The sequence below is a fragment of the Salvelinus fontinalis genome, chromosome 24, assembly GCF_029448725.1.
Source record: "Salvelinus fontinalis isolate EN_2023a chromosome 24, ASM2944872v1, whole genome shotgun sequence".
NCBI lineage: Eukaryota > Metazoa > Chordata > Actinopteri > Salmoniformes > Salmonidae > Salvelinus > Salvelinus fontinalis.
Genome location: NC_074688.1, coordinates 29216843 through 29242927, shown reverse-complemented (window position 1 = coordinate 29242927; position 26085 = coordinate 29216843). Strand labels below are relative to the sequence as shown.

General features: G+C 43.9%; 1 protein-coding gene across 10 annotated transcripts in view; it reads right to left on the bottom strand.

Annotated features, from left to right (window-relative positions):
- Nucleotides 1–26085, bottom strand: part of LOC129822249 (neurobeachin-like) — a 318368-nt gene that overhangs the window by 181779 nt on the left and 110504 nt on the right. For all 10 annotated transcript variants that reach the window (XM_055880368.1, XM_055880366.1, XM_055880362.1 and 7 more), the window contains 5 exons: nt 22639–22766; nt 20449–20510; nt 10639–10703; nt 7577–7685; nt 4614–4780 (listed from right to left, as the gene is read on the bottom strand). In XM_055880368.1, coding sequence (XP_055736343.1) covers nt 4614–4780; nt 7577–7685; nt 10639–10703; nt 20449–20510; nt 22639–22766 — 531 coding nt within the window. The remainder of the gene's footprint in view (nt 1–4613; nt 4781–7576; nt 7686–10638; nt 10704–20448; nt 20511–22638; nt 22767–26085) is intronic.

Below are 26085 nucleotides of genomic sequence, written 5' to 3'. Positions count from 1 at the left end.
ATGTGGTGAACATATTTAACCATCTGTATGTCGTGAACATATTTAACCATCTGTATGTGGTGAACATATTTAACCATCTGTATGTGGTGAACATATTTAACCATCTGTATGTGGTGAACATATTTAACCATCTGTATGTGGTGAACATATTTAACCATCTGTATGTGGTGAACATATTTAACCATCTGTATGTCGTGAACATATTTAACCATCTGTATGTGGTGAACATATTTAACCATCTGTATGTGGTGAACATATTTAACCATCTGTATGTGGTGAACATATTTAACCATCTGTATGTGGTGAACATATTTAACCATCTGTATGTGGTGAACATATTTAACCATCTGTATGTGGTGAACATATTTAACCATCTGTATGTGGTGAACATATTTAACCATCTGTATGTGGTGAACATATTCAACCATCTGTATGTGGTGAACATATTTAACCATCTGTATGTGGTGAACATATTTAACCATCTGTATGTGGTGAACATATTTAACCATCTGTATGTGGTGAACATATTTAACCATCTGTATGTCGTGAACATATTTAACCATCTGTATGTGGTGAACATATTTAACCATCTGTATGTGGTGAACATATTTAACCATCTGTATGTGGTGAACATATTTAACCATCTGTATGTGGTGAACATATTTAACCATCTGTATGTGGTGAACATATTTAACCATCTGTATGTGGTGAACATATTTAACCATCTGTATGTGGTGAACATATTTAAACATCTGTATGTCGTGAACATATTTAACCATCTGTATGTGGTGAACATATTTAACCATCTGTATGTGGTGAACATATTTAACCATCTGTATGTGGTGAACATATTTAACCATTTGTATGTGGTGAACATATTTAACCATCTGTATGTCGTGAACATATTTAACCATCTGTATGTGGTGAACATATTTAACCATCTGTATGTGGTGAACATATTTAACCATCTGTATGTGGTGAACATATTTAACCATCTGTATGTCGTGAACATATTTAACCATTTGTATGTGGTGAACATATTTAACCATCTGTATGTGGTGAACATATTTAACCATCTGTATGTGGTGAACATATTTAACCATCTGTATGTGGTGAACATATTTAACCATCTGTATGTCGTGAACATATTTAACCATCTGTATTGCATTTTCAAAATCCAATAAGGAAAGCCAAGCTACTGTTTCAGTGAGGGTAGTCAATTACTGAAAGTGTTCTTTCTGTAAGGAAGGCAATATTTGACAGGACCTTTCCTGCACTTGCCACTCGCCAGGTCGTCATTGTGAATACAGAATTAGTTCCTAACAGACTTGCCTGGTATAACGCTTGTTTTATAAGGAGCTTCCTAACAGATCATGGCCAATGTCATCAACATCCCAACGAACATGCATGTCATGTGTCGTCGTGACAGTAACAGGGGGAAACATAGAGCGAATAGTAGTCGGGGTCTAAGCACAAAACCTTGAGGTACACCTAATTCAACTTTAGAGGTTTTTCCACCTAGTTGGACAAATGGATACTGCTCAGATTGGTGGTTTAAGCATATCCATAGCATCACTAATCAGCACTGGCCCACTTCAACCACTGAGTGTGTGTGTGTGTGTGTGTGTGTGTGTGTGTGTGTGTGTGTGTGTGTGTGTGTGTGTGTGTGTGTGTGTGTGTGTGTGTGTGTGTGTGTGTGTGTGTGTGTGTGTGTGTGTGTGTGTGTGTGTGTGTGTGTGTGTGTGTGGAGGGAGGGAGGGAGGGAGGGAATGACTGACCACCAACCACCACCAGGTGTTCTGCTGTGTGACTGAGAGGGTTGCTGAGAGACTCTACAATACTCCACACACATACCTTCTCGTACGCACACGCACACACACACACAGACACAGACACACACACACGCACGCACGCACGCACACACACAAACACAACTCCCCCCCCAACCCCACCCCCAGTCTGTTTGACCGGTGGTCGGTCCCGAGGGGGGTTCAGTCTCTTTGTCTGTTATTGAGTTAGTTGACCTGGTCCCTGATCAAAATCAAATCAAATCAAATTGTATTTGTCACATGCGCCGAATACAAGAGTTTTAACCCTTACCATGAAATGGCTTACTTACAAGCCCTTAACCAACAATGCAGTTTTAAGAAAAATAAGAGTTAAGAAAGAAAAAAAACAAAATAAACTAAGGCAAAAATAAAAGACCAAGAATAAAATTACAATAACGAGGCAACATAAAGGGGGTACCGGTACAGAGTCAATGTGCGGGTGTACAGGTTAGTCGAGATAATTTAGGTAATATGTACAGTGGGCTCCAAAATTACTGGCACCCCTGACTGGCAATGCACAAGCAATGCTTAAACAAATATAAACAATATAATTATAGATATGAACTCAAAATACCAACATGTGAGAAATACTGTACTTTATGAATGTTTCAATGGAACCAACCAAAATAATTTATTGATTTAATTAAAAAACAATGTCCTCCAAATCAAGTTTTCACAATTAATGGCCCCCTTAAAGATTATTGTAAATAACATCTACCAAAATTAAACCACAAATTAAATTCCACTTATTTTTCTAAGTCTTAAGGAACTATATTGAGCCATTACGTCACTTCCTGTTTCACTAGGGTATAAAAATGAGGTAACACGCATGCAATATCCCTTTGTCATCCAACACCATGAAGAAGACAAAAGAACTGGCAGTTCAAAAGGGACAGATGGTCGTAGACCTTCATAAATCTGGTAATGGCTACAAGAAGATCCACAAACGATTGAATATACCACAGCACTGTCAGGGCAATTATTAAAACATCTAAAAGATATGGAACAGTTGAAAACCTCACGGGTAGAGGACGCAAATGCATTTTGCCCCCCAGGATAGGGAGGAGGATGGCGTGAGAAGCAACAAAATCCCCAAGAATCACTGTGAACGAATTGCAGGCCTTGGTGGCGTCTTGGGGTGACCAGGTTTCAAAAAGCACCATCAGACGCCACCTCCACATCCACAGGCTCTTTGGAAGGTGTCACGTTCTGACCATAGTTCTTTTGTATTTTCTTTGTTTAAAGTGTGGTCAGGGCGTGAGTTGGGTGGGTAATCTATGTTTTCTATTTCTGTGTTGGTTTTCTGTCTTTGGCCTGATATGGTTCTCAGAGGCAGCTGTCAATCAATTTAGGTAGCCTGTTTTCTGTTGGGTTTTGTGGGTGGTTGTCTTCAGTCTTTGTGTGTCTGCATAGAGGAATGGTCCAAAATCCTTCCAAATGTGTTCCTTTACCTTGTCAAACATTACAGGAAAAGCCTCCATGCTGTTATCCTTGCCAGAGGTGGTTGCACTAAATGAGTACTAAATGAGGAATGCTAATAATTATGAAACCTTGATTTTGATTAAATTTATTTTGTATTTAATAATTGAATGATTCTGGTTGGTTCCATTGAAATATCTCTATAATTATATTGTTTATATATTTTTTAAATTGTTTGTGCATTGCCAGTCAGGGGTGCCAGTAATTTTGGAGCCCACTGTACATGTATGTGGGGGTAAAATGACTATGTATAGATAATAGATAGTAAACAGTGCATAGCAGCAGCATAAAAAAAGGGTCGGGGGGGGGGGGGGTGTCAACGCAAATAGTTCGGGTAGCCATTTGATTAGCTGTTCAGCAGTCTTATGGCTTGGGGTTAGAAGCTGTTCAGAAGCCTTTTGGACCTAGACTTGGCACTGCGGTACCACTCACCGTGCGGTAGCAGAGAGATCAGTCTATGAGTAGGGTGGCTGGATTCTTTGGCAATTTTTGGTCATTCCTCTGACACTGCCTAGTATAGAGATCCTGGATGGCAGGAAGCTTGGCCCCAGCGATGTACTGGGCCATACGCACTACCCTCTGAAGCACCTTGCGGTCGGAGGCCAAGCAGTTGCCATACCTGGCGGTGATGCAACCAGTCAGGATGCTCTCGATGGTGCAGCTGTATAACTTTTTGAGGATTTGAGAACCCATGCCAAATCTTTTCTGTCTCCTGAGGGGGAATAGGCATTGTCGTGCCCTTTTTACGACTGTCTTGGTGTGTTTGGACCATGATAGTTTGTTGGTGATGTGGACACCAAAGAACTTGAGGCTCTCAACCTGCTCCACTACAGCCCTGTCGATGAGAATGAGGGCTTGCTCGGCACTCCTTTCCTGTAGTCCACGATCATCTCCATGTAAATGTGATCCTGGTGGATGCTGGGTAAATGACATTAGCTGGTGGTCCTTCCTTCCCAGTACTGCACTAATTGTACAGTACAGCTAATACTGGGAGTTCTGCTATCCAGCCTAGCCTTAGCTTGGCCTTTGGACCAGCCCAGCTCCAGGTAGCCCCAGCCCTAAACCTTTCACCAGACCCAGTCCCAGTCCGTACTTCTGTGCCAGGCTGCCAGGCTGCTCCAGGCTCTGTGTTTGTTGGTGAGGCCTATCCTTCAGCCCCAGCCATATACCCCATCCCAAGGCATATCCTTCAGCCCCAGCCCTATACCCCAGCCCAAAGCCTATCCTTCAGCCCCAGCCCCATACCCCAGCCCTGGCAAGGCCTATCCTTCAGCCCCAGCTCTATACCTCAGCCCTGGGTCTTACCTCTGTGCCAGGCTGCCCCAGGCTCCATGCTTATTGGTGAGGATGTTGAGTATCTTCTGTTTGAGCTGGTTGGCAGTCACATGGTCTCTGTGCTTGGCAGCGCTGATCAGGTGATCACACATCTTCTCCTCCTCCCTCCGATCAGCAGTGTACTGGGCACAGTTAGACTGATGGAGGGAACACAAGGAGCCATTTTATTATAAACATAGCCATGCTAATGATATGCTAACATAATGCTAACCATGCTAAGCATTAAGATTGTGCTAACACCCTGCTAACAAAATGCTAACACCATGCTAGGTGTTAACATTATGCTAAAACCGGACAGTATCCATCACTAGGATTTGATATTACTTGCACTTTGATTGTATATACTTTTAACGTAAGGTGTCCTTGAGTGTCTTGAAAGGTATCTGTCAAATATAACTGTCTGTCTGGTGTTAGCAGGGTGCTAGCATGGCTATGTTATGTTTGTATTAATATGTCCTTGTGTTTCCTCCATTGCAATCCTGCAAAATTAGATACTGCATTCAAACATGGAAATGTGTGTGTCATGCTAGGAAGCTATGCAAATTGTGTGTTGAAGGAAAATAAATTAAAACCATTCAATAGATCCACAGAGGATATTATGGTGTGTGTGTTTGTGTGCACGTGTGAGTAAATATTATAGCCTGTGCTGTTAAGATTAAGAGAGACAATCTCTGCTCCACTACATCAGCAGGGGACATGTTAGTGAAGAGTGATTTAAACACTGTTGCCGTCTGCTAATTTCCTTTGTTTCACATGGAGAAAAAGAGAGGAATTTGTCCGTTAGAAAGCTTTAATCCCATCTGTTTACATAGGGGTCATTATAAACAATCTGTCCCTATATAAAACTAAACTGTGTCTGTGGATGAAGGGCAGGTTGGATAACAAAGAGAAGTAGCCTGTACGTTAGCCTACATGTATAAATTATAATTTGTGTGATGTGTTGATGTGTTATGTTGAAGTGGAGTCAGTGCGTTGGTACCAAACGGCACTCTATTCCCTTTATAGTACACCCGTTTTAACCAGGACCCATATGGCTATGGTAAAAAGTAGTGCACTATATATCAAATAGGGTGACATTTGGGACTCACACAGTGATCTCCTACAGGCAATGTAGAAGCATCTAAAGGTAATCTAGATTCTAGAGGAGCCGATCAGGATCTGACTTCTTCTCCTTGCTAAAATAAGATTGTCTTGCTGCGTCGCCACGGGCCTGCTCCTTCCTGCTCATATACTCAATCTAATTTGCTAACAGAAGCTGGAAGTGAATTGAATTTCCGGCCCTATATTTGAATTGTGTCAGATATTATGCCTCAACATATTCTTCAAATGGCAGATAACTCAATCTCTGCTTGTCATCTCACGTTACCATGTGACGCTGTGACAAATATCAAACCTTATTTATCACTTCACAGGATATGAGGCTGCTGCCCTGACACCAACCTAATGTAAAAATGTCTATCTGTCTGGGGATGGAGGGTAGAGTGAGGGAAGGGGTTTTGAGGGGTAATAAAGTAGAGACATGGCTGGACGAAAAGTGTAGACTGTCTAGAGTTGTCAGACAGAAGGGATGAGGCCAGAGGAGGGATGAGGGCCAGGTAATCTCTGGGTGTTTCTCAAATGGCACCTTATGGGCCCTGGTCAAAAGTAGTGCACTGTACAGGGAATAGGTTGCCATTTGAGATGCAACTTCCCTCGCTACTGGTGACATTGCATATCTATCCGTCTCCTCCAGTTGATCTAGCAGGTCAAGGAGCCTCTAGCAGAGGACTACAGGATATCTAACAGCAGCTTGAGGAGGGCTGCTGCCCCAAGATAAGAAACCCATCACTCCTCACATGTACAAGCTACTAACAGAAGTGGAAGAAGGGTCTGTGTGTGTGTGTGTGTGTGTGTGTGTGTGTGTGTGTGTGTGTGTGTGTGTGTGTGTGTGTGTGTGTGTGTGTGTGTGTGTGTGTGTGTGTGTGTGTGTGTGTGTGTGTGTGTGTGTGTGTGTGTGTGTGTACTTGGGTAAGACACTTCCAATATGACTAGCAACATTGTGTCATCCCACTCCCTAACTTTTCTTGATGATAATTAAAGAAAGTGAGAAAGAGAGAGCGAGAGAGATATATATATATAGAGAGAGGAAGAGAGTGAGAGAGAGAGAGAGAGCAGCTCTACCTGCTGTCTAAAAGAGGCATGACATTCCTCTGAACAGAGCATCTCCCTGAGTTCAGAAAACTCCTCTCTCCTTTCCTTCTCAGGCTTCCTTCCATTTAATAAAGAATGCAATAGACACAGAAAGTGGCATTACTAAAGACTGACTGTGCCCCAAACAGAACCCTATTCCCTATATGGTGCACAACGTTTGACCAGAGACTATAGGGTCCTGATAAAAAGTAGCACACTTTAAAGAAAATAGGGTGCCATTTGGCATGCAGATACTGTCTAATTACTGCAGACGACCTCTAATTCCTACAGAAATCAATAATGAGAGTGCTGGTGTTCTGATGCTTTGTAGTGAGAACAGGCAGTGTGTTTGATATGTGGGGTAAGTACCGTCTCTGGGGTAGACTCATTACACTGTTGGACGGGCTTAAAGTTAATAAAGGCCAGATATGAACCTAGCTGGCGTATCATTTAGTCTGCTTATTAATATTGCTAGCAGTCTGGTTATTATAATCCCTTAGAGTGGCCTAATGATAGGACCATAATCCTCCTGGAGAGACACAGGGACTACAGGAGTACTGAGCTGCTGCTAATCCAGCGCTATTCTCTCACAGACCCGGGATGGCTCCCAAATGCCACACTATTTCTATGGGCCCTGGTCAAAATTAGTGCACTATGTAGGGAGCAGGGTGTCATTTGGGATGCACACCTGAAGTCAGTCACTCCAGAGCAAGGACTGGCGAGGCTGCTGTAGTCAGTTGACTAGGTTAGATAAGGTACTGTACCTCAAACTCAGCATGTTTATGGACGTCTTCTGCTCTCTGTCTGTTGAGGATGAACTCTGCCTCGTTGGCAACACGCACGATGTGGTCCTTCATAGCATGACACAGCAATCTGGAACAGATACAGAATTCTAGACAGTCAGTCAGTCAACACAAATTATGTGGTCCTTAATAGCATGACACAGAATCGTGGAACAGACAGACAGAAAGACAGAATACTAGACAGTCAGTCAACACAATGATGTGGTCCTTCCTAGCATGACACAACAACCTGGAACACACAGAAATATAGACACACAAACCCCTCCCTTCTGACCCTCCAACCTCATCTCCATCTCCCTGTTGTCTCTGGCCCTGACCTCCTCCCATGACTGACTCCTCAGCCTCCCTGGTGTACACTCTACCTGCTTCTACCCACGCTTCAATCTTTTTAATAATTGAAAATGGCCAGGCTACTATGTGGAGATTTTATGCCATTTTACACCAAATTAGGTCTGCTTTGTTTCAATTACAAGGCTTCTGATACCCTCTTTCTGTATCACAAATGGCAACCTATTTCCATTATAGAGCCCTGGTCAAATGTAGTGTACTAGTGTACTATGCTATTTGGGAAGCATCCTCTGTCTCAGGGAGAGGCCTCAGAACTGCATTCATCATACTAGTGTCAACAAACTTTAAACTACAACTACACTCTGAGTTCTGAACAATTCTTTATCTCCTCTTATTTAGACGTTAGTGTTCTAAACTAGGATTGTAGTTATTTGGTTAGCTGGTTAGTTTAGCGAGTTGGTTAGCTGATAGGTTAGAGAGCTCTACAGGACAGGTTGGTTAGCTGGTTGATTATAGTTCAGAGGACTGCAGCTGGATGGTATGCTGGTTGTTTAGAGATTTACATTTTACATTTACATTTAGCAGATAGCAGGTCTCCATCCCAAATGGCACCCTATTCCCTATATAGTGCACTTGTCACGTCCTGACCATAGTGCTTATGTGTTTTGCTTGTTTTAGTGTTGGTCAGGACGTGAGCTGGGTGGGCATTCTATGTTGTGTGTCTAGTTTGTCTGTTTCTGTGTTCAGCCTAATATGGTTCTCAATCAGAGGCAGCTGTCAATCATTGTCCCTGATTGAGAATCATATATAGGTGGCTTGTTTTGTGTTGGGATTTTGTGGGTGGTTGTTTTCTGTGTCAGTGTTTGTGCCACACGGGACTGTGACGGTTAGTTTGTTTTGTTATTTTGTAATTGTATATTGTTTTCATGTTATTAAATCATGGAAACTTACCACGCTGTACATTGGTCCTCCGATCCTTCTCGCCTCTCCTCGTCCGATGAGGAGGAGGAAATAGACTGCCGTTACAGCACTACTCGTGCTGAGCGATTAACTGGAATTTCTGTTATTAAACAACTAATTGACTGACATTGGTTAAATTATTTTAATTTCATTTCGTTCTGCTTCTTTCTGTGAGCTCAATGAGCACATTGCACAAATTCTCTAGAGATAAATCAGATCGAGCTCGAACTGTGCGATGTAGTAGGGAGTTGTTGTTACCAACAGGCCAATATTCTACATAGTTCAGCACAGAAAACGTGATAATTAACTACAACGACCATAATCCACTGCGTGCCTATGTGTCCGGTCTGTGTGTTTATTTTAAGCCTGCTACGTTAGGTTAGTGTGGGCAGACATGGATAGGGAGAGAATAGACAGAAGAATTCACGATCGAGAAGGATTAGAGAGCAGTTGCTTCCTGAAAATACACAATCTAAGTCAATTGGTATTCAGCAGTCATAAAAGTATGCCTTATTTACTTTGAACAAACTAAAATTGCGATTTTGTCAGACAGCATAGACAGCAGCTGATTATGACTTGGAATGAAATAATAAAGTAATCAAATAAAACAAATGTAAAATACACAACAACTGAAATATGTTATTACAGTAAATCATTTGAATAAATTATTATTAAGTGATAAGGAGTAATGTGCAGTCACTACCATCATCGGACTTTTATTCATAATTTTATTCTGTGTTCTTACAGCATTCAACCCACATAGCGCATTGTGCATGTTCTTTATTTATTTATTGAAACCAAATTAAAAATAGTTTAATAATCGAACCAAAACAACCTCAAAAAGAACTATTCGCTCAGCACTACACACCACATAGGTAATAGGGTGCCATTTGGGACGCAGGTCAGATGCAGGAGAAATTAGATCTGCCAGCAGCACCCTGGACAGCGCCACGTGACAGAGCAGTAGAGTGATAGAGTAGCCGTGCAGCAGAGTGGCAGAGTGGCCCCCACTGAGTAAGGCTCTTTATCCAGGCCGGACAGGGGGGCTGGATAAAGAGGCCGGATAGGAGGTGCCTGGGAAGGCTAAGACTATGCTGGGTTGGGAACAGTGAGGTTGCACTGGGGTATAGGGCTGGACCTGAGGCTGGGGTATAAGGCTGAGGCTGGGCAGTTTGGATGTAAGAGGGTTACACAGATGGGTCACCAGATGGAGTTGGAGGCTGATCTGTTCTATAACACCCTGCCTGATCTGAGCCTGCTACACACACAGAGAGGGGTGGGGAATACACAGATAGAGGGGATACATTATCGTGTTGATATCGTGTTAATATTGTTACATCACTCTGTCACACCAATCCTATTTACCTTAACCCCTATAGAGCACAAAAAGTCTAACACGCTACAGTACAGCACCCCACGCTCTAGGGGCCAGCAGCTTACTGCTAATCTATTGCTGCCACTGGACCTAACAACCTGTTCAGAGCTGGTGTGTGTGTGTGTGTGTGTATCAGAAATCCACAAAAGTCCCCACAAGGATAGTACAACAAGGAACATTCTCCCTCGTGATGACATTTTCCATGTCCCCACGAGGACAACGGCTATTTTAGGCTTAGGGGTTAGGGTTACAATTAGGGTTAGGTATTAGGTTTAGGAGTAAGATTTATGTCCAGGGTTAGGGTTAGGGAAAATAGGATCTAGAATGGAAATTGTTTTAGGACCCCACAAGGATAGGAAAACATATGGTGTATGTGTGTGTGTCTGAATATGATACATACCTTCCCTCGTTGATGAGCTCGATGAAGGCGAGGCCGGCATTTTTCTGGATCGAGTTCTGCCACTCCTGAGACAGAAGGAAGAGAAGAAGAGGAGAGGAAGATAGAAAGAGGAGTGGAGAGGAGGAACATTGGATAGTTAGTTGTTTATACTGGCTCATTGGCTGTACGTCAGACAAAGCCTTCCACAAGGTTAAATGGGGTTACCTTTTCAAGACGCTGGAGAGATTCAGTTTTGGCAAAAACTTTTTGACTTGGATTAGAATACTATATTACTCTCTGATAGCTTGTGTGTGTACTAACAACACCTACTTCAAATACTTACCCCTCTGCCACAGAATGAGACAGGGCTGTCTGCGGTCGCTTTTGCTATTCAAACACGGTCTGTAAACAGTTCAAGACGTAAAAGCCCAGAGCTCATTACATTCTAATCAGCGCTACTAGGCGATGGCTATAAAAACATATCAATGGGCTAATTTTCAATAAAAATCACATGGAGGCAATAAAGTAACAATAACGTAGTAATAAAACAACAATTATGGAACACTTTGCCACGAAAGCTTCACAAACCAGAAAAACATTTCCAAAACGAAAAAACCTGTACAATAAAATCAGCCCCTTTAATGCAATAAAAAGCTACAGAGTCTCTGAGAAACACATGGATCTCTCTGCATGGCCAGTCTCCGTTGCAATTCAAATGCACATCGCACATTTGATTTTTTCTAATTGAAGTAACGAAACAAAGAAGGCATTAAGGTCATTGAATCCTTTCAAAGAGATGCGCTGGCTATAAAAAGCTAAATCTCTGCCCTGCATGTGTGAGTGTGCCTGCTCTCTTCGGATGCGTCCCAAATGGCAACATATGCACTACCTTTGAGGAGAGCCCTATGGGCCCTGGTCAAAAGTAGTGCACTAAATAGGGAATAGGGTGGCATTCGGGACGAGATCTTCAACTGTGAACAGATTGGTAAACACAGGAGAGATGTAATCGGGGATGAAACTGTATCCTCTGCCTTAAATACAGCCATTTCCTTCGTCCGCACACTGACAGATGACTGAGGAGAGGGGAGCCATCTACTGCAGTGTGGAGCCGGAGCCTAGAGCGGCTACGGCCCCGAGGCCACGGCACCCCCCACCCTCTCCCCAGCACCATCACTACCCTGTCTGGGAATGTTTAAAAAGCCGTTTGGGAGCGGAGGAGAGGAGAGGGCCTTGCACTGTGGGAACCTGGGCTCTCTGCTCACTCACTGAGGAGCAAATGGAAGGGAAAACACAGGAGGCCACAGTTCAAAATACAAAGAGAAAAAAAGAGAAGAAATATAAAAAGGGAAAAGGTTCCCAGTTTTCAATGCTAGCCAAGTGTCAGGTATAAAACCAACTGAATCTCATGCATAGAAGAGGCTAACAAATGAGATTCTGCATCTCAGAAACAGTAAACAAATCTCTGTAGTTCCACAAGGCCTTTTGGAACAGAAGGTGAGGCTCTTTAGTTATGTGTAGCAGGAAAGCAAACATATTGTTTGCGATGCAAAATTCAAAGGATTTCAGGATAAACATTTGTGAATGCAGATTGCCATTGGCTAAATAGTGTATGGTAGCATGTTAGTGCCATAGTTCCTGTAGTGTGGGACAGACTGCACCAGGCTAGAGAACACAGTTCCACCTCACATTACGTTACGTTAAGTGAGAGAGACGGTGCTGATATGCTGGGCATCTGGTCTCCACATGTTTTCTCCTGACCTCTATCTCTCTCTCTCTGCTACATCATCCGCTGTTACTGATTTGAACAGGGCTCATGTTCGGCCCGTCTTCTGAGGATCTGCTCGTACTGCACTCACGTGACAAAATTATATACGGAAATCAAAGCAGATGTGTCGCATACAGCGCCAGGAAAGGGACATCAGGTAGGAGGGGGAAAACTCTGAACCGATGAGATCTTCTATCTTGTCTAACTGAGTTACAGTACAGTAAACTCTCTAGTTACCGTTACAGTGGGATGGAGCTTCAGATGTTTTCTTCCCCTGAGTTTTTATCTTCTTCTGCGCAGCAGGACTCCAAAGGGGCTGGGCTGTGACTGCAGAGATTTGGGGAAAGCCCATTATTGCCTGTTTGAAGGGAATTAGGCCTGACATGCTTCTCCAGGAGGAAGTAACATGATCCTTCATGTAGAGGCAGAGAAACAGAACCTAGAACCTCTGTCTATGTGCTGACCTGCAGACCCTCTGTCTATGGGCTGACCTGCAGAACCTCTGGTTATGTGCTGACCTGCAGAACCTCTGTCTATGTGCTGACCCGCAGAACCTCTGGTTATGGTCTGACCTGCAGAACCTCTGGTTATGGGCTGACCTGCAGAACCTCTGGTTATGGGCTGACCTGCAGAACCTCTGTCTATGGGCTGACCTGCAGAACTTCTGGTTATGGTCTGACCCGCAGAACCTCTCTCTATGGGCTGACCTGCAGAACCTCTGTCTATGGGCTGACCTGCAGAACCTCTGGTTATGGGCTGACCCGCAGAACCTCTGTCTATGGGCTGACCTGCAGAACCTCTGGTTATGGGCTGACCTGCAGAACCTCTGGTTATGGGCTGACCTGCAGAACCTCTGGTTATGGGCTGACCTGCAGAACCTCTGGTTATGGTCTGACCTGCAACAGAACCCAGAATATTTAGCTATGGGCTGACCTGCAGCCAGGGTAATGGGCATGGCTCAAGAGCTCAGATAAGAAAAGCTGACAATCTGTGGTGTCTGGGAGTGTTTCACCTATGAAGATTATCCTATTGGTTCAGGGTTCCTGAATTTCATCATTTTAAATGGTTTGTTACACACAAGCCTCTAGTTCCTCTGCAGCCGTCCATACTCCCAAACGTCAGTAGGCGTCAGGCAGACAGCAGTATTGTGGCATCTCAATCCAGGCTGAAGTCTTTTATCTGCTATGCTCTCCACATCTGGAGGCTCTCTGTCAGTAAATCTCCCAGGCTCTACTGCAGATCATCTGTGTGTTTAAGCTGTTACAAGAAACAGAGATGTTTGACCTTCTCATTCACCAGGCCGTCTGTGAAGAGATACACAGTGTGCTGCCCATCCAAGCCACATACAACCGTGTCCTAGCCCCATTTAGTCCCAGTCTCCACCCCAGCCCCATACAGCTGTGTCCTAGCTCAATACAGGAAAGTCACTACTGATGGAATCAGATCAGGATTAACAAGTTCTACTGTGCCCATCCCTGCCAGTGCTGCTAGATAAAGCTAGCTATGGTTACAACTCAGGCCAAGCAGATCCACTTTCAGCCTTGCTGACGGGTCAATATCTCAGGCTGGGTTTCATCCCAGGAGTCCCTAATGGCAGGAACTATTGGAGCCGCAGTAATACTATCTGTGTCAGGGGTGGGGGGAATGGGGAGGGGGTGAGTCTGTGAGGGGGGTATACGGCTCGCTGACACTCCCAGCCCTCAGTAAATCCAGGAGCTAGGAAGAGAAGGTAGACATCCCAGAGCCACAGTGCTAGGTTAGCCTCCAGAAAGACAGACAGACAGACAGAAGAGAGAGCAAGACACAGGGAACATTCCCTCAGAAACTTCAAAAGAACAGCAGTAACAGCGTGATTCACTACTGCAAGGCTCTGGCGGTTGTGTGAAGAGAGAGAGAGGAATGCTCCTTAATCTCAGCCTTCTAATAACAGATGCATGGGTATGTATGGGATCTGACGGGCTGACAGGCTGACCTGCAGAACCTCTGGTTATGGGCTGACCTGCAGAACCTCTGTCTATGGGCTGACCTGCAGAACCTCTGTCTATGGTCTGACCTGCAACAGAACCCAGAATATTTAGCTATGGGCTGACCTGCAGCCAGGGTAATGGGTGTGGCTCAGGAGCTCAGATAAGAAAAGCTGACAATCTGTGGTGTCTGGGAGTGTTTCACCTATGAAGATTATCCTATTGGTTCAGGGTTCCTGAATTTCATAATTTTAAATAGTTTGTTACACACAAGCTCTGGGCACCGCACCTCCTACTGCAGCCTCCATCCCTGCAGACTGGATACTTAGCGAGAGAGGCACCACCTAATGTCTTCCTTATGGACTCACTGACTGGCCCTGCAGACAGAAGGTATGTTAACTATCTCCTATTCTGTTCTTACTGCTACATTGGGACTGTGACCCGTTGAGATGTAAGAGACTTAACCAATGGTTTATATATACACTAGATGACTGATAGAGGATGATGTCTTGACACTCCCCCAACATTGTAAAAATATTTGGGAAGCTATAGAAATGCATTTATTAATGTCTGCATTAGTTTTGGCCACATTTATTCTATTTCAAACACCTTAATGCACACTTGTTTTATTATATTATGTGAGCTAAACATATACATGAAAAATATATTTAAAACAAATCCTTAAAGTATATATATTTTTTAGATTACTAATGTTACTGTCTACACTACAAGAAAAACTACTTAAATACATGTAATTTTGTCCTTAAAATATTTATTTGAAATACTGTATAATTCCATTCACTGCTCCTAATATGGCCGACTGGTATCTTCAAAGCCTCTCAATGGCCAATACTTTGCCTTCAGGAAATTTTGCCTTCAGGAAATTTCGGAAATTTAGGAAACCCCTTTACTTTTTCTACATTTTGTTGTGTTACAGCATGAAGTTAAAATTCATTACATTTAGATTTTGTGTCACTGATCTACACACAATACCCCATAATGTCAAAGTGTAGTTTTATTTGTAGAACATTTTAGAAGTTAATAAACACTGTAAATGTAACGGTCATCGTTGCATAAGGAAGGATCGGACCAAAGCGCAGCGTGGTAAGTGTTCATGATATTTATTAACACTGAACACTAGAACAAAACAACAAAGTGAGAAACGAAACCGAAACAGTCCTGTCAGGTGCAGAAAACACTAAACAGAAAATAACTACCCACAAAACACAGGTGGGAAAATGCTACCTAAGTATGGTTCCCAATCAGAGACAACGATAGACAGCTGTTCCTGATTGAGAACCATTCCCGGCCAAAACAAAGAAATACAACACAAAGAAAAATGAACATAGAATGCCCACCCAAATTACACCCTGACCCAAACCAAAATAGAGACATAAAAAGCTCTCTAAGGTCAGGCCGTGACAGTAAAGCATAAATGTCTTGAGTCAAAAAGTATTCAATACCTTTATTATGGCAAGCCAAAATAAGTTCAGGAGTAAAAATGTGCTGAACAAATCGCATATTAAGTTACATGGACTCATTCAGTGTTCAATAATAGTGATTAACATAATCTCTGTTCTCCACACATACAATTATCTGTAAAGGTCCCTCAGTCGAGTATTGAATTTCAAACACAGATTCTACCACAAAGACCAGGGAGGTTTTTCAAACCTCACAAAGAGCACCGATTGGTAGATGTAAAAATATATAATAATACAAATTTAAAAAAGCAGACCCTGAATATCTTTTTGAGCATGGGGAAGTCATTAATTAGGCTTCTGATGGTGTATCTGTCACGTTCCTGACCTGTTTTCTGTTTAGTTTTGTGTGTTAGTTGGTCAGGACGTGAGTTTGGGTGGGCATTCTATGTTGTCTGTTTCTATGTTGGTTTAGGGTTGCCTGGTATGGCTCTCAATTGGAGGCAGGTGTTTGGCGTTCCTCTAATTGAGAGTCATATTTAGGTAGGCTGTTCACAGTGTTTGTTTGTGGGTGGTTGTCTCCTGTGTCTGTGTCAATGTTTGCACCATACGGGACTGTTTACGGTTTGTTCATTTCATGTAGTCTGTTCCTGTTCATTTCGTTCTTCACGTTGTATGTAAGTTCGTCGTTCAGGTCTGTCTACTTTCGTTTTGTTATTTTGTATCATTTTCAAGTATAGTTCGTTTTGTCTTGTTAAATAAATTCATCATGTCATTTCAACGCGCTGCACCTTGGTTCAATCCCTGCTCCTCCTCTTCGGATGAAGAGGAGGAGGACCGCCGTTACAGTATCAATACACTCAGTCACTACAAAGATACAGGCGTTATTCCTAACTCAGTTGCAGGAGAGGAAGGAAACTGGTCAGGGATTTCACCATGAGGCCAATGGTGATTTATAAACAGTTACAGTTTAATGGTTGTGATTTGAGAAAACTGAGGATGGAACAACAACATTGTAGTTACTCCACAATACTAACCTAATTTATAGAGTGAATTGAAGGAAGCCTGTACAGAATAAAAATATAAAACATGCATCCTTAAGTAATATTGCAAAACGTTTTTGCAAAGAAATTAACTATTTGTTCTGAATACAAAGTGTTATGTTTGTGGCAAATCCAACACAACACATTACTGAGTACCACTCTTGCTATTTTCAAGCATGGTGGTGTTTGCATCATGTTATGGGTATGCTTGACATTGGCAAGGACTAGGTAGTTTTTTTAAATAAAAAGAAACGGAATACAGCTATAAGCATAGGCAAAATCCTAGAGGAAAACCTGGTTCAGTCTGCTTTCCATCAGATACTGGGAGACAAATTCACCTTTCAGCAGGACAATAACCTAAAACACAAGGCCAAATCTATACTGGAGCTGCTTACCAAGATGACATTGAGTGGCCTATTTACAATTTGGACTTAAATCGACTTGAAAATCTATGGCAAGACTTGAAAATGTCTGTCTAGCAATGATCAAAAACCAACTTGATAGAGATTGAAGAATTTAAAAAAGAATAACGGGCAAATATTGTACCATCCAGGTGTGCAAAGGTCTTAGACTTACCCCAAAAGACTCACAGCTGTAAATGCTGCAAAAGGTGCTTCTAAAAATTATTGATTCAGTTATGAATACTTATGTAAATGAAAATTTCATGTTTTTTCTCACTTTGTCATTATGGGGTATTGGCTGTAGATGGGTGAGAAAAATAATCAATTTAATGCATTTTAAATTCAGGTTAGAACAAAACAAAATGTGAAATAAGTCAAGGGATATGCATACTTTCTGAAGACACTGTACATCATTGGGCTTAACTAGAGGAGGTGATCAGTCCCACATGAGGTGGAGCTGATCCACTATGAAAACAGGGAGGAGATAAGGAGACAGGGAGGAGATATAAGGACAGGGAAGAGATAAGGGCACAGGGAGGAGGTAAGGAGACATGAAGGAGATAAGGAGACAGGGAGGTGGTAAGGGGACAGGGAGGTGGTAAGGGGACAGGGAGGTGGTAAGGGGACAGGGAGGAGGTAAGGAGACATGGAGGAGATAAGGGAACAGGGAGGTGGTAAGGGGACATGGAGGTGGTAAGGGGACAGGGAGGAGGTAAGGAGACAGGGAGGAGATAAGGGGACAGGGTGGGGGTGAGAACGTATAATGGTCTGATCACAGAGGGGTGTTCCATGAAATGAGTCCCTTTGGGTACTGTAACTTTCTGAATTTTTTATACATTTTTTATTTCACCTAATTTAAACATTATCATTACATTTAAAAAAATTACTATAGTAAGTACCTACAGTTGAAGTCAGAAGTTTACATACAACTTAGCCAAATACATTTAAACTAATTTTTCTCAATTCCTGACATTTAATCCTCGTACAAAATTCCCTGTTTTAGGTCAGTTAGGATCACCACTTCATTTTAAGAATGTGAAATGTCAGAAAAATAGTAGAGAGAATGAATTATATCAGCTTTTATATTTTTCATCACATTCCCAGTGGGTCAAAAGTTTACATACACTCAATTAGTAATTGGTAGCATTGCCTTTAAATTGTTTAACTTGGGCCAAACATTTCGGGTAGCCTTCCACAAACTTCCCACAATAAGTTGGGTGAATTTGAGCCCATTCCTCCTGACAAAGCTGGTGTAACTGAGTCAGGTTTGTAGGCCTCCTTGGTCGCACACGCTTTTTCAGTTCTGCCCACACATTTTCTATGGGATTGAGGTCAGGGCTTTGTGATTGCCACTCCAAAACCTTGACTTTGTTGTCCTTAAGCCATTTTGCCACAACTTTGGAAGTATGCTTGAGGTCATTGTCCATTTGGAAGACCCATTTGCGACCAAGCTTTAACTTCCTGACTGATATCTTGAGATGTTGCTTCAATATATCCACATAATTTTCTATGCTCATGATGCTATCTATTTTGTGAGGTGCACCAGTCCCTCCTGCAGCAAAGCATCCCCACAACATGATGCTGCCACCCCAGTGCTTCACTGTTGGGATGGTGTTCTTCGGCTTGCAAGCGTCACCCTTTTTCCTCCAAACATAACGATGGTCATTATGTTTCATCAGACCAGAGGACATTTCTCCAAAAATTACGATCTTTATCCCCATGTGCAGTTGCAAACCGTAGTCTGGCTTTTTATGGTGGTTTTGGAGCAGTGGCTTCTTCCTTGCTGAGCGGTCTTTCAGGTTATGTCGATAAAGGACTCATTTTACTGTGGATATAGATACCTGTTCCTCCAGCATCTTCACAATTTCCTTTGCTGTTGTTCTGGGATTGATTGGCACTTTTCGCAAAGTACGTTCATCTCAAGGAGACAGGAAGCGTCTCCTTCCTGAGCAGTATGACTGCTGCGTGGTCCCATGGTGTTTATACTTTAGTACTATTGTTTGTACAGATGAACGTGGTACCTTCAGGCATTTGGAAATTGTTCCCAATGATGAATCAGACTTGTGGAGGTCTACAATTGTTTTTCTGAGGTCTTAGCTGATTTCTTTTGATTTTCCCATGATGTCAAGTAAAGAGGCACTGAGTTTGAAGGTAGGCCTTGAAATATATCCACAAGTGCACCTCCAATTGACTCAGGCTAATTGATATCATTTATCAGAAGCTTCTAAAGCCACGACATAATTTTCTGGAATTTTCCAAGCTGTTTAAAGGCACAGTCAACTTAGTGTATGTAAACTTCTGACCCACTGGAATTGTAATACAGTGAATGTTAAGTGAAATAATCTGTCTGTAAACATTTGTTGGAAAAATTACTTGTGTCATGCACAAAGTAGATGTCCTAACCGACTTGCCAAAACTATAGTTTGTTCAAGAAATTTGTGGAGTGGTTGAAAAACAAGTTTTAATGACTCCAACCTAAGTGTATGTAAACTTCCGACTTCAACTGTATTTAGTCCCAAATAAAGTAACAGGGTTGACCGTCACAGGGCTGACGATTTCATCTTAAATCGGCCATAAATCCCCTTGTGACAGGGGGAATTGTTGTGTGCAACACGAAGGGGAAATTGAATGTAAGCTTCACAATGTTCTTTTAATTGTTAAAATATTTGTAGCCTGTCATCTATGGTTAGCAGGGTTGACGTGTTATGCTCAACCGACTCAGATCTCCACTTTTTTTTAACCTTAATTTATCACTAATCAAATAAATCATAATCTTCAGAAATTAATTTATCAAAGCAACACAATAACTTGGGCTTTAGAATGATGTGAAAACATTGAGAAATATTGGGATTCAGTGGGTTAAAATCTTTAGAATTTTGTCACTTTAACAAGTCTTTATTCATATAAAAAAACTGATTTATTGAGTTTTCAATGTGGTCTATATTAAAGGGCACTTCACTCCTAAATGGAATATTGGTGCAAAAACTATTTAAAATATCAAAGGGATGCAAAAGGGACTCCTTTCGTGGAATGACCCAGAGAACTAGAGCTGGAAGCAACCTCATCTTTAGAGTCCATTAAAGGGAGGAGATGAGGCGAGAGGGAGAGGAAGAAAAGAGTGACGAAGAGGTAGAGACGAGAGAACAGAGGCAGTGGAGGGAAGAGAGGGATGTGGGAGGAAGGAAGAAGCAGAGAGGGAGAGAATAGGAGGGATATGTGAGGAGAAAGAGAGAATCTCACCTGAGAGCAGAGCAGCATGACCAGTTCTACTACGGAGGTGCTGGACTTCATACACACCAAACCTGGTGGAGCAGACAGGACAGGACAGGACGAGACAGAGGGTTAGAAGCGGAGTTGTCATACAACACACAGGACAGTTTGACTTGGCTCAACAGTTCCTAGCGCCTTCATATAAGTCCCTGCGAAACCTCTCCATTGACAGGTGAGAGGGGCTAACATTGTACTCATTACCAGAGAAGAAGACACTCTGGAGGACTCATTATAGGCTGGTGGGGCCAGGGCCCGTTGGTATGGTTGCATGAAGATGTCAGTCAGTGTGATTGACAGCATGAGTCAACAACCAGAGATGAAATGTCAACATGTTTATAAACACACAGACAGAGACCATCTCATGCATGTCAAACATCTCTTCCGTTTTACCGTTGATGCAAAGAAAGAGCTTGCCAGGATTGGAAATGGGAAATGACCTTACATGTTACAATAATAAAACAATATCGCTGCCTACAAACCACTGAGATAGAGACAAAGTGACAAAATGTGTGTAACAAATGGCACAATACTATATTGAATGTATGTTGACAAGAGCCCTATGGAGTGCACTAGATAGGAAATAGGGTGCTATTTGGGATGGAGACAAAGTGTACTGTTGTATAATGTGAATCTTGCACAGCACTGAAACAGTCTGAGCCTCTAAGACTTGGGATGTAAACAGGGGATGTGACCTGACCCTCTCTAGTTCACAGACAGCTACAGATGACCTATCACACACACACACACACACACACACACACACACGCACACGCACACGCACACGCACACGCACACGCACACACAGCTACATTCCACCACAGCTGACCTCTTGTGACTGCAATGACCAGTTCTCCCATCACTCTGCTCTCTCTGACACAGCGGGTCAGGTGGTAGGGTGACCCTGGCCCCTAGCGACCCCGGCCATACTCTGGTATGCTGGCCTAATGACCATGGACCCTGGCCGTACAGTGGTACACAAACTATATGTGTTCTATTTAAACAGGCTCTGCCCCTCTGACCATGCCTTCCTGTGAGCAGGGCAGAGTTAAATCACTGGGGTGAATGTGGCATTGTAGAGCAGTGTGCTGGTAAGGGGAGGAAGGAGTGGAAAGAGAGAGAGGAGAGGTAGGAAGGGGGAAGGAGAGGAGAGAGGGAAGGGGGGAGGAGAGGAGAGGGGGAAGGGGGAAGGAGAGGAGAGAGGGAAGGGGGAAGGAGAGGAGAGAAGGAAGGGAGAAGGAGAGGAGAGAGGGAAGGGGGAAGGAGAGGAGAGAGGGAAGGCCATCACAACGACAGCTTTGTTCGCCCAGGGGCCTCCCTCTCAACTCCAAGTGTATCATGGGCTAGGGGCCAGGCCAGGATGGCTGGGCATGATTACCACACTGACAACATGTCTAGAGAGGGGGAGAGGGGAGGTGATGAGAAGAAGAGGAGAGGAGAGGGGGGTGGGTGGGTGAGGGGGCACTTGGGGCGCGACCCCGGTTAATTTGAGTGATGTATGGCTGGTAATTACTACTAAATGGAGAGACTTTCCACCAGGGCCCTGATTCAGGAAAAACAGCCACTTTTCCTTGGTAAAAGTCTGGGCAAACCATCTCAAAGTAGGAGTGCTGATCTAGGATCAGGTCTCTACTGTCCATGTAATATTATTCATAATGAACTATAAGGTAAAACTGATCCTAGACTTGATCCCAGCATTTGTACTATGGGATGCTTTATGAATACTGGCTCTATTGTGTTGGTGAAGTGTGTTGTGTTTGCCTGGTTTGTCCACAGTCGGTGCTCAGCATGTCAGGTGTGTGTGTGTGTCTGTGTGTGTGTGTATGTGTGTATCTGTCAGCATGGCCAGCCTTCTGACAGAGAGGCAGAGTGAAGGGATCAGTCAACATTCACACCTTTCAACTCTCCATTAATTGTTTATCCTGTGTGTGTGCGTGCGTGTTTGTGCGCCTGCGTGTGTGTGTGCGTGTGTGTGTGTGTGCCTGTGTGAGTGCATGTGTGAGTGCATGTGTAAGTGCATGTGTGCGTGGTAGCCCTCTCGGGCTACATTACTAGACATCCAGTAGTGACACAGCAGCCAGTGGACAGACAGAGGGACAGGAGAGGACAGACATACTGAGGGATAGATGGAGGGACACACAGAGACACTATCCACACCTATACCTTCTATGAGCAGCTCCTGACCATGGCTTCCCAACAGGGTCCTAGAGAGGAACGGCGCAAAGTCCACAAAGATCTCCCTGAGCAGGGGGGCCACCTTCTCCAGCGCACGCTCCAACTTAGTAGTGATACTGTGTGACAACAGAGCAGGGAGAGAGAGAGAGAGAGAGGGAGAGAGAGAGAGAGAGAGAGAGAGAGAGGGGGGTGGGGGTGAAGAGAGAAGACAGAGAACAGGGAAAGAAAGAGAAACAGTGAGAGGGGGGGTGAAGAAAGAGAGAGAGAGGATGACAGAGTGGAAGAGACAGAGAGGAGAAAGACAACAGCAAACAGATGAGAATAAGGTTGGCTAGGGTTGAGCTGTGAGCAGAGCAGAGTAGAGCCCTCCACCTGGGTTAGTACATGAGAGTTAGAACATCCTTTCAAATGAAATCAAATGCTATTTGTCACATGCGCCAAATACAACAGGTGTAGACCATACAGTGAAATGCGTACTTACAAGCCCTTAACCAACAATGCAGTTTAAAGAAAATACCCCCCAGAAAGTAAGAGATAAGAATATGAAATAATTTAAGAGCAGCAGTAAATAACAATAGTGGAGCTAATCTCAGCGAAAAAAGAAACGTCCTCTCACTGTCAACTGCGTTTATAACTTAACATGTGTAAATACTTGTATAAACATAACAAGATTCAACAACTGAAACATAAACTGGACAAGTTCCACAGACATGTGACTAACAGAAACGGAATAATGTGTCCCTGAACAAAGGGGGGGTCAAAATCAAAAGTAACAGTCAGTATCTGGTGTGGCCACCAGCTGCATTAAGTACTGCAATGCATCTCCTCGTCATGGACAGCACCAGATTTGCCATTTCTTGCTGTGAGATATTACCCCACTCTTCCACCAAGGCACCTGCAAGTTCCCAGACTTTTCTGGGGGGAATGGCCCTAGCCCTCACCCTCCGATCCAACAGGTCCCAGACGTGCTCAATGGGATTGAGATCTGGGCTCTTCGCTGGCCATGGCAGAACACTGACATTCCTGTCTTGCAGGAAATCACACACAGAACGAGCAGTATGGCTGGTGGCATTGTCATGCTGGAGGGTCATGTCAGGATGAGCCTGCAGGAAGGGTACCACATGAGGGAGGAGGATGTCTTCTCTGTAACGCACAGCATTGAGATTGCCTGCAATAACAACTAGCTCAGTCCAATGATGCTGTGACACACCGCCCCAGACCATGACGGACCCTCCACCTCCAAATCGATCCCGCTCCAGAGTACAGGCCTCGGTGTAACGCTCATTCCTTCGACGATAAACGCGAATCCGACCATCACCCCTGGTGAGACAAAACCGCGACTCATCAGTGAAGAGAACTTTTTGCCAGTCCTGTCTGGTCCAGCGACGATGGGTTTGTGCCCATAGGCAATGTTGTTGCCGGTGATGTCTGGTGAGGACCTGCCTTACAACAGGCCTACAAGCCCTCAGTCCAGCCACTATCAGCCCATTGCGGACAGTCTGAGCACTGATGGAGGGATTGTGCATTCCTGGTGTAACTCGGGCAGTTATTGTTGCCATCCTGTACCTGTCCTGCAGGTGTGATGTTCGGATGTACCAATCCTGTGCAGGTGTTGTTACATGTGGTCTGCTACTGCTAGGACGATCAGCTGTCCGCCCTGTCTCCCTGTAGCGCTTTGTTAGGCGTCTCACAGTACGGACATTGCAATTTATTGCCCTGGCCACATCTGCAGTCCTAATGCCTCCTTGCAGCATGCGTAAGGCACGTTCATACAGATGAGCAGGGACCCTGGGCATCTTTCTTTTGTGTTTTTCAGAGTCATTAGAACGGCCTCTTTAGTGTCCTAAGTTTTCATAACTGTGACCTTAATTGCTTACCGTCTGTAAGCTGTTAGTGTCTTAACGACCGTTCCACAGGTGCATGTTCATTAATTGTTTATGGTTCATTGCACAAGCAAGGGAAACAGTGTTAAAACCCTTTACAATGAAGATCTATGAATTATCTTTGAAAGACAGGGTCCTGAAAAAATGACATTTATATACATGGTACCGGTACAGAGTCAATGTGTGGGGGCACCGGTGTCGAGGCTATTGAGGTAATATAGACATGTAGGTAGTGTTTTTAAAGTGGCTATGCATAGATAATAACAGAGAGTAGCAGCGGAGTAGAAGTGTGTGGGGGGGGGGGTGCAATTCAAAATATCTGGTTAGTCATTTGATTAGCTGTTCAGGAATCTTATGGCTTGGGGGTAGAAGCTGTTTAGAGGCCTCTTGGACCTACTGTAGACTCGGCGCTTTGGTACCGCTTGCCGTGGGGCAGCAGAGAGAACAGACTATGACTAGGGTGGCTGGAGTCTTTGGAAATTTTTAGGGCCTTCCTCTGACACCGCCTGGCATAGATATCCTGGATGGCAGGATGCTTGGCCCTGGTGATGTACTGGGCCGTACGCACTATCCTCTGTAGTGCCTTGCGGTCAGAGGCCGAACAGTTGCCATACTAGGCAGTGATGCAAACCGTCAGGATGCTTTTGATGGTGCAGCTGTAAAACCTTTTGAGGATCTGAGTACCCATGCAAAATCTTTTCAGTCTCCTGAGGGGGGAAAGGTTTTGTGGTGCCCTCTTCATGACTGTCTTGGTGTGCTTGGACCATGTTAGTTTTCTGGTGATGTGGACACCAAGGAACTTGAAACTATCAACCTGCTCCACTGCAGCCCCGTCGATGAGAATGGGAGCGTGCTCGGTCCTCCTTTTCCTGTAGTCCACAATCATCTCCTTTGTCTGGATCACGTTGAGGGAGAGGTTGTTGTCCTTGCACCATACGGTCAGGTCCCTGACCACCTCCCTATAGGCTGTCTCATCGTTGTCGGTGATCAGGCCTACCACTGTTGTGTCATCAGCAAACTTAATGATGGTGTTGGAGTTGTGCCTGGCCGTGCAGTCATGAGTGAACAGGGAGTACAGGAGGGGCCTGAGCACACATCCCTGAGGGGCCCCCGTGTTGAGGATCAGCGTGGCGGATGTGATGTTACCTACCCACACCACCTGGGTTGGCCCGTCAGGAAATCCAGGATCCAGTTGCAGTGGGAGGTGTTTAGTCCCAGGGTCCTTAGCTTAGGGATGAGTATTGAGGGCACAATGGTGTTGAACGCTGAGCTGTAGTCAATGAATAGCATTCTCACATAGGGGATCCTTTTGTCCAGGTGTGAAAGGGCATTGTGGAGTGCAATATAGATTGCATCATCTGTGGATCTGTTGGTGCGGTATGCAAACTGGAGTGGGTCTAGGGTTTCTGGGATAATGGGTTGATGTGAGCCATGACCAGCCTTTCAAAGCATTTCATGGCTACAGATGTGAGTGCTACGGGTCAGTAGTCATTTAGGCAGGTTAGCTTAGTGTTCTTGGGCACAGGGACTATGCTGGTCTGCTTGAAACATA